Below are 9873 nucleotides of genomic sequence, written 5' to 3' on the forward strand. Positions count from 1 at the left end.
CCATCTATTTGCCTTTGCCGCAAGACTCGACAGGAAGCAACTCTGGCGAGTGCTGGCATCTCAAGAGGCTCTACTCTGGCCTCCCCGGATGCACAGCTAACATTTACTGGTAGTATTTTATGGCGATTCTGAAAGCAACCCACACTTTTATCCGATCAAAGTACTCCTGTTCTCGTGGGGCCTTAATCGGAATTCTAGACTTCACGCGAGCATCTCTCGGATCATCAAAGAACTCCGTTCTAGGCCGTGCTCCTGCCACTCCGCTCGTTATCTTTCTGTAAGAGCAGTTCATGCGTTAGGTCCTCCCCAACGGAGGAGCGCCCTGCCCTTTTCCTCCATCTTTTTGTGTGTGTTCGACCAACAGGGCGAGCCTACCCCCCTCGACACTCGAATGTAATGTCGCATGTCATTAGAAATGTACTCTGAGACGAGAGCAGAGGGAGCCCCGTAGAGAGAGGAGGAGACTGCGGAGTAAAAGTGCGTAGAGCAACCTACATATACCCTCTCTCTCTGTCCATCTTTTCTCTTTCACAGTTTCTTTCACTCTCTGTTTGTCTGTCCCTCTTTTTGGTTTCCATTGTAGGCGGCTTTGGGTCATTAGGTGACGCCTGTCCATCCATCCACTGGCGGTGGAGAGGGGTCGGAGGGGCACGAAACGTAATTAGTCGACGACTGAGACGCAGGCGATGACATCGAAACATGTAAAGTGGAGCGCTCCACTGACCCAACGAGAGCCATGGCCCACTCTCTCTCCCATCCCCCCATCCCCCCATCCCCCACCACCTTCATCACCTTCTCCCCACTGGCTGCTCCTCGCCTTCCTCCCTCTTTCGGGCCGCTCTTTATGGCCATTGATGAGAGCCAAAGAGTCTTGGGCTACAAAAAGTTGGTAATTAAGATGTTTGTGCTGACAGACAGACAGACAGACGGACGGAGGGACGGAGGGACAGGGAGAGAGAAGGAGACCCAGAGAGCAGGGAGAATGGAGAATGGACGGGTATATGGGGTTGTCTCTGGTTTAAGTTTTTAGGGGAAAGAAAAGGCCAAAGAACCAAAGAACGGGGTTGGAGGCATTCGTAAATTGAGTTGACTTCTCTCTCCTGGAAGTTAAGAACTTGTTTAATTAGATTTTATCATTATAATCAACTCAAACAGTGGCGACACGCGACCTGAGACCTGAGACCCCTCAAGAGCCCCAACCTCTTGTCCTTTGGCTTGTCCTTTGCTCTTTTCCGCTGCTGATTGCCCCAGAGAATACACTAGACGCCCGTTGTTCTGTAGAACAGGTACAGAAGATCCAATGGGACATTTATGGCTTCAAATGATCTGGAACATATATAGTGTTCGGGGTCGGAAACGCTTCCTTTGGTTAATATTTGGTGACATTCGTTCGCATCAAAAAAATCGATTCCCTTGTGGGAAAATTTGTAAAGTAAAACCCCGCATAGTATCTGTATCATTTTGTGTCTGCTTTTTGGCATGTTCAGACCCATTTTTCAGTTTACAACAAAACTAAAAAGAGGCTCCTCAAACAGAGACAGAGATCGAAAAAAGGAAAAGCAACAGGATTCGCAACCGAAACCGAAACCGAAACAGAGACGGGAGACGGCAGACTGTTACTCTGTGATACTGTGATACCGCGGACAGCATTGGAACCTGTGATACGATGGATACGCGTTCGTGGGATGAAAAGGTGTGGCAGCTGCTATCAAAGGAAGATCCCAACCACCCCATGGAAAAGCTGGACGACCAGGTCGAGCCAGAGTTTTTTGACGACGTCTCCGAGAACGAAGACTCCTTGGGAGAGCGTTCGCCAGCCACAATTGCTGAAGAGGCACTGCGTGCGCTGGATGAAAAGTTCCGGCAGCTGCTATCAAAGGAAGATCCCAACCACCCCATGGAAAAGCTGGACGAGGTCGACCCAGAGCCCTTAGAAGACGTCTCCGAGAGCGAAGAGTCCTTGGAAGAGCGTTCGCCAGCCACAATTGCTGAAGAGGCACTGCGTGCGCTGGATGAAAAGTTTCGGAAGCTGCTATCAAAGGAAGATCCCAACCACCATATGGAAAAGCTGGACGAGGTCGACCCAGAGCCATTTGAAGACGTCTCCGAGAAGGAAGAGCCCTTGGGGGAAGCCACAATTGCTGAAGAGGCACTGCTGCAACGCGAGGATTTGTGCCCGAAAGCCTCCGAGTCCATGCTACAGAAGCTCTTCAATCGCCAGGACTTCCGGAAGGTCCTTGGCAGCCACCTGAAGGCCCTGGATGAGACCAGCTCGCACGAGGACGAAGTGGAAGTGGTCAACGCACGCCGCAAGCGTCGGAAGCAGGGCTTCTTCGACGTCCTCTGGTGCTTTGAGCACCTAATGGAGGCGGAGATTGAGGCCAGCGGCGGAGCCCGCACCGAAGCGGATGTCCTCCTCGAAGTCCTGGACGATCTTCGCAGGCTGCGGGTTCAAGTCCAGAGCCATTCTCCCGATGGCGGCCGCACATCAGTTATGGAATTGAAGCGCGCGTTTCTTAAGGCATTCCAGGAGTTTGCGGACATCTATCATGTCACCGCGGACACCGCGACCGTCCCGAAGGTGATAGCGGTCGAGGACCTGCCGCTGAACCGATGTCTGCGGTTCAGGAGCCGGGAATCGCAGACCCTGGTGAAGGGGACGAGCATGGAGCATCCACCCAAGCCGGGCAGAGGGCAGTCCCTGCAGAATCCGACGGAGAAGAACGTTTCTGCCTGCAACGTCGTGCCCCGAGTCCTTCGTTCAAACACCACCCAGGCGGCTCGGAAGTGGTGCAAGAAGAAGCCTCCAGTGGAGACAAGGATAAGGTTCCTTCCATACTGCCGTAGTCCCCGCCGGGGATCCGCTGAGCCTGCAATGGATCTTCCGTGTCATCGCGGAGGCCAGAGGTTTTTCTTCCCGTTTGGGGCTACTGGCCCAAAGAAGGGGCAGGAAACCTCTTCTCAGGATTGGCCGGCACTGGAGGCTCCTCCCGGCAATAGCGTTTGCCTGACGGAGCCTCTCCCAGAGAGCCACATCCCGGAACCTGACGAAGTCGAAGCAAAGATCATGCCAGCAGAGAGCTCCGAGATTGAGCACGCGGAGCAGTCGATCTCCCAGCCACAGCCCGAGACCATGCCTGCACAGACCTGTGCACCAGCAGAAGAACAGGACTGTCCCCGTCAAAAGGAGGTGCAGGAGGCACCGCAGATGCAGCCTCCACAGCCTCCACAGGAGACAAGGCAGCACTTTTTTCCAGTCTGCCACTCCCCTCGGGTTGCCTCATTGTCGCCCGACCTCCTGGAGAAAGCCGTCGAGAAGGAGGCACTGCCAGAGATGATGCCAGGTAAGTCTTTCATCCCCTTGGGCTCCCCTTGATCCAAAGTCTAACGCTGTAACCTATGACGCCAGAATGCGGCCATGAGGAAGACCAGGATATCCCCGAACAGACGGAGGTCAAGACCATGACGCCCCAGGTCCCGATAGTGCTCCCTCCAGGGGATGGCACTCCACAATCGATATTCGAGAGCACGCAGTCCTTGGTGCCTCAAGGCTGCGAGAAGAAGGAAGAGAAGGAGATCGAAGTGGAAAGATCTGGAAATCAGCTGTTGCCAGAGGCGATAATACAGATCGCTCGCTGGGCGACCTTTTCGATACCGATTCCGAAGTCCGACGTTGACCAGCTGCTGCTTCTGGTGCCTCTGGCTTGCCTGCAACAGGAGGCGGCGGCGGCGGCGGCGGCGGAGGAGGTGTCGGGGATCGCCCCACTGAACACCCCTCTCAGTGCTGCCGATTGCGCCGACTGCGAGAATTAGCAGCTTCGGGTCCCCATTTCGTTGATTTTCAATATATTAATTGTTAATTTTCCTGTTCAGAAGTTATATATTTTTTAAAGCAAAGAAAAAACCAAAAAAACAAAGAATAAAAGAAAAATACAAAAAAATTAATAAAATAAAAATAAAGATAAAAGACATTTCGATTCATATTCATATTTAGCGAAGGACTCCGAAGGACTCCCGCAGAGGAAAGCGAGGAAAGGCTCATACGATTTGTGCTCAGTGTATTGCCTCTGTTGTGTCTTCTTCACACATGAACATGAAAACTGCACTGCTACCATAGCCATCTCTATGCAACAGCAAGTAGGATGCATCCATGAATGGATGACCGGAGTAAAAGCCCATCAGATATCTGTAGACCCAAATAAACACCGAAAACTCCAGGGCTAAACATCTATTTGGTTGGAAATCCTTCCTCCTGTAAGAGGTCCAAAATGGTGTGCACCTCCGGAAGGCCCACGGTCGAGTACACTGATCAGTAGGAACTGATCGCATCTCCTCTAGCCAACTGCTGCACTCGTTTGCGGGAGAGCGAGGGTGCGTAACGAGAGTCTCGCTCAGAGGGGATCCAAAGCGACGAGAGCGAGAGAGAGAGACACACGTCGAGCGTGTTTCTCTGCGACGGCGAGTGCGGGTAAAAAGAGACAAATATAGACAAGAATATGTATACCTTTTGGGGTCGGAAAACTGTCGCCACAAGTCCAGTATACCCCTACACTGGGGGGCAAGCCGAGCCCCGCTTTGCTCCTTTCTCGTGCTCAAGCCACAAACCCGCGATGGGCCGCGATTTTTCAAGAACTAGCGAGATACATTTGTATCTGTGAAGATATAGCAGTGAGACATGAACATTCTTGAAATATATATACAAATAATAATATTTTCGAGCTGTCGTTGGGAACGGGGTGGCCCCTCCATCTCTCCTTTGTTCCACTAAAATCCGACTTTGGGATCCTTTTTGGTGGATAATTTAGTTTGACTTCAAAACGATTTCCATCTTTATCGACGGGCCTTTTCTCTCGAGTGGAATTTTGTGTGTGTTTATCCCTGATTTTCCCCCCCACGGAATACATTGTGGCTCCCGCACCTCCCGTTGGCCAATCAATTTCTGAATGCCAGCAACAATGTGACTTGAGCGCATTTCGTTGCCGATTCTGTTGCATATTTGCAACTGTGAGTTGCACGCCACACCCTATGGTCGCCCCCATGTGGCAGAAAAGAGTGTTAGCAATAAAAAACCAAGTGGGGCCACGCAAAGAGAAGCACGTTCTGTATTCAGAGAGTGCCGAGTGGGGGATACTTTACTCTCCAACAAAAAATCTCTCTAGCAGATGCTGAAAGGCTCCACGGGAGCGCAGCAGGGCGGGGCAAAGGCGCCTCCAATTCCAATCCCGATTCCGACTCCGATTCCGATTGTGATGCCAAATCCTTTTTCCCATTTAGGAATCATTGAAGCGTAGGGGATACATATATTGTACACATTTATTTTGGGGCGTTTTTAGTGTGTTTAGTTCTGGTAAATATTTAATACCTGAAAAATGAAATATTCACAGAGTGATTTGACCCACCCACGCCACCACCCGACCACCCAACCACTCAACCACTCAACCGTCCAACCCATCAGCAACACAATTTCATTTATAATTCAACATTTTGTGGCCGTCTTTAAAGGCAACGAGGGGGTAGGGGAATATTTAATTGAGAGATTTGGGGGCTCAAGGGCCACATTTTACAGAAATACAATAAGCGAAAGGCTTCGAAGAGCCTTACAAAAGAGCCTCCTTCTATCGATGATTCCTTAAAAGTATGTGTATTAAATCACCTTAATTATTAATTATTATTAGTTAATTTAAAATAATCAACCACATTTTCTAAAATAAATTTAAAAAAAATTATTTTTCTTAATTAAAAATAAAATAATAAAATAATAATAATAGTAAAAATAAAAATAGATACTAATAATAAAATATAATAATAAATAATGTATAATAATAATAAATAATAATAAAATAAAGTGTTTTCTTTTTTAATTAAATAAAATAATAAATATAATAATTATAATAAAAAAGAAAATAAAATAAGTGAATAAAATAACATAATAAATAAAAATTAATAAAAAATATTTAAAAATAAAAAATAATTATTTGTGATTCCATCGAATATTGGAGAATTTCTGACACATTTCTTTATAAATAAACCAAGAAAACAGCTTTAAAGCAATATTAAATGAAAAGCAAATCATATTTTAGGGAAATTATCCGTCTTGCGATAAATCCAAGATCCATGGAATATCCATAGACTCGAGGGTCGGTGTGCTCCAGAACTTAATAGAGGAAACAGATTCTGTTCCAAAGAGTAGCCACTCCTCGGCTCATTATTTTCATCGCTTAAAATACATGGAGTTTCTGTCAGTGCAGCAGGCAATCCAAGCCCCCCCCCCCCCCCCCACCGCTCCTTCAGCCAGAACTGTGATGCGCTTCAATTACTCAAGCAGTCAATGCCACACACAGAACAAGCTCTGTTGCTGCTGTTACAGCAACTTGCCACACAAAAGGAAATGAAGAGGCAAGAGGCAAGAGGCAGGCGGCAGGAGGCAGGAGGCAGGAGGCAGGAACATTGAACGCTGGAGTGGCAGAGTCGACAGAGAGCGAGAGAGCCTTGTGTACTTATTTTTAAACGTATTAAGGAAGCGACGGCACTAAGGAGACGACAAGGAGTTTCCTCCCCTCTCCTCTGTACCGTCTGGGGCCGTTGAATAAATGATGCACGTGCAACGCGCAAAGGATGGAGAGGAGACGCAAATGATATCGACATTGAGTTGCCATATCCGTCTCTCGCATGCCACATGGCTTTAATGCATCACGACGCAGGGGATTGGCGGAAGGGATTGACAGAGGAAAATCCGTTTACTTATGCATTCCCGCGACAAGCCGATAGTATATCGCCGCTAAATAAGTCTATACCGATAGCATATCAATAGACACCGATGGTAAATAAACATAAGCCGGTCGATGTAAATGAACGAATGATTTATTATCCGACGCATTTTATTTTTTGTAATTATTTAGACCAACAAAATCAGAAGCAAATATTTCACTTTAAGACTTGAAGGGAGGGCGTGTGATTTCCCACGAAAGAAAAGACTATCGATAGTCCGCGGACCGCAATCATTCGATAAAAAAAAGCCATACATTCCTAAAATATCGCCATTGCATATCGATAGGCCCACACATAGGCCCATATGGCCCTTAGTTATCCGGTTTGGAGGCCAGGACCGGTGGCCCCCTGTGAGAGGGGTTACCGGTTGCAGGTGAGATCTTCCAGGGTTTCGATGACCCCAGGGCTCATCAAATTTCCTTCAGCTGTCCCGATTGGTGATGCCAACAGTCTGGACGGCAGTCTTTGCTTTCCATCGCTTAGCAGTGTTCTAATAGCGACAGGAACGTTCTCAGTTCTTCTGTTCACTGCCTCGTTTCTTTCGGTGCCTCGGTGGCTGGGAACCCAATGGATCCGCACTGATTTTGTCATGCTTTGGGTGTCTAGTGCCGCCCTGCCACTGACCACGGACGACTGCATGGATCTTAACGGATCGGCGCTTGCCTGTCGTATAACAAATCCATGCACACCGATAACATGTCTATATACATTGATAATGTATCGATAGATATCGGTATCCGTTTCGTTCGTAATTGGCGGGCTCCGATCGACCGATTATTACTACACAGAGAAGGGGGAAGGAGGAGTTCCACCAGGGAGCTAACGGACCCTCGAAAGTCGGGAGAAAGATCGGCCCCTGGACATCTCTTCCCCCACCCCCCCGCCAGGAAAGTCCTTCCTTTTGTGGCGAAATGCAACACGGGAGCAAGTTTTCATTCCGCTAAACATATTTCGGCCAGCATTACAGCCACAGCCACAGACATGCCTTTTTCTTTGGCAAAAGTTTAGATGCCCCTCCCCTTCCCTCCAGTTCCGTCCGCCTTTTGGTCCTTTTCCGTTGTGACTGCATTCCCTCCTGTCGAATCCGTAGCTGGACGCAAATTTATGACTGTCAAAAAAACCCCTGCGTGGGGCACGTGGGGCGGGTGGGGCGCGTGGGGCGCGGGAAAACTTGAACTCTGAAAAAAGTGTTAAGAGTCCCAGAGTCCACGGCTGCAGCGTCCTGTATCGGGTTTCCCACTGTTTTTGCCTTTTCCAAAAACAGAAATTTTAAGCTTTGACACTTCTCCGCCCCTCCCCCCCCCCCCAAGCCACCTCCTGCCAGCCCGCGAAGCAGAAGAAGCTGCCACACAAAAAATGTTGCATAATTTATGGACAGCCACCCCCCTACCCCCCCCACAACAATCTCAAAAGAACAGAACAGAACAGGGGGGGGGGGGGGACTTCTAATAAGGGCGGAGGGTAGTGGGGACGCCAAAGGATGCCTAAAGGCTTACTGGAAGGACATCTTGATTCTTGGGAGTGCCGCTCCACCGTTCGCAGTGCAGTGCCGATCCATTCGCCGGTTTCCGAGCCAGAAAAACCAGGAACCCATTGAGTACTTTAATCCAGGAACAGGAGCTCCTCATCAGGACTCCCGAGCTTCCGTGTGCGAAAAGCCGCTTTAGCTAACTCGATGCTGGATCCATCAATTAACTCGAGACATCCCCAGTCGGCGGGCGGAACGGGGGAAACGGGGAGCAGGCAACAACAGCTGTCGATTCCTCTCAGGACACACAATAACACAGCAGCCCAAAAGGACCACAGACAGACAGGAAGACGGACGGAGGGAGGGCTCGTCAACGCATTGAAATCAAAACCACAAAACCCATCAAGACAGTTTTTAATGACGCCACGAACAGGCGGAACCCGGAGAGCCATCATCCTCCGAAGCGTCGTTCCTCAATCCCTAAATCCCCAATCCTCGTCCTGTCTGCGGTTCCATCGTTGAAGGGCAGGGGGGCACTCCCCGTACCCCGTACCCCGTCCCCCGTCCCCCGTCGAATGAATACCAGTTTGTACCTCGGAAACATTTTTGAAAATGAAACAAATGCAAATTGTTGTCATTCAACGATGTCGCCGCACCAGAGAGACACGGCCTGCCCCCTGGCCCCCTGCCCTCTGCCATCCCCTGTCAGCCCCTGTAGTGTGCTCCGCCATTAATCCGGGCAGCACGAAGAGCAGGAGCAGCCCCAGAGACAGCAGCCATAAGCCGGCAATAGGTTAGAGGGATACCCTGCAGCTTCTCTTCTTCGTCGATTGATGGGGCGTTTTCTTTATCTGCAGCTCCATAAAATACGGGCAGGACTAGGACCCCTTAAACGGAATCGCTTGATTGGTTGTTCCATCACAGATGGGCACTATATCTATGGATAAAACATCTCTTGCAGCTTGCCAGATACCAGGCTCATATCTTCACAATCGTAGACGCCACAGCTGTTTAAACTTTGCCGCTTTGGAATCGAAGAATTGCTTCGAAGACGGTTCTATCCCACGTGGAACATATCACGTGTTTTAGATGGTTTAAATCTATAAACTCTCATGATTTGGAATATGTTCAACCGATTTCCATGATTCGGAATCTCTTCATCTATAATCCTATTAAAAATCAGGCTCATATCTTCACACTTGCCCGCCCGCGGGTACTCTCCAACGGATATACCCTCTAAATCCGGGCTGCGATTGCAGGGTACAGCTGCGACATCGAGGACGCATGATTTTGCGGTGTTTTGTGTGTTTATTAATGCGGCTGCCGGAGTAGCTTTTAATTAGCATGTTGTCTGCGGCCGCAATTACCTTCCTTCTGCCCGACTGCCCGACTGCTGCTCCCGTCGGAGGCTTATCTTCTCCATGTTTTTGGGGGTTTTTCAATGGCTTTTTGGTTGACTGCTGCTGCCGCAACACTCAGGTGGCATGCAGCGCACACTCGCCCGTATAGTTTCGAGGGTTTCCCCCCTGATTAGCTCTCAATAGATGGGCCGGGAGGAGGGCAGGCAGTCAGAACTGGCTTAAAGTGGCTTAGGGCCCTCCCCCACCCTCCGGGAGGCTCCCCCGAGAGTGACTGCA

At 49.4% G+C, this 9873-nt stretch overlaps 1 protein-coding gene across 1 annotated transcript; it reads left to right on the forward strand.

The window, feature by feature from the left end:
* The first annotated feature begins 1441 nt into the window (after positions 1-1441).
* On the forward strand, positions 1442-3914 carry LOC6902100 (uncharacterized). Its single transcript, XM_002133595.3, has 2 exons — positions 1442-3344; positions 3410-3914. The coding sequence occupies exons 1-2, from the start codon at positions 1667-1669 to the stop codon at positions 3811-3813; spliced, it is 2082 nt and encodes a 693-aa protein (XP_002133631.2). The 5' UTR covers positions 1442-1666; the 3' UTR covers positions 3814-3914.
* The last annotated feature ends 5959 nt before the right edge of the window (positions 3915-9873 follow it).

Source organism: Drosophila pseudoobscura, chromosome X (assembly GCF_009870125.1).
Source record: "Drosophila pseudoobscura strain MV-25-SWS-2005 chromosome X, UCI_Dpse_MV25, whole genome shotgun sequence".
NCBI lineage: Eukaryota > Metazoa > Arthropoda > Insecta > Diptera > Drosophilidae > Drosophila > Drosophila pseudoobscura.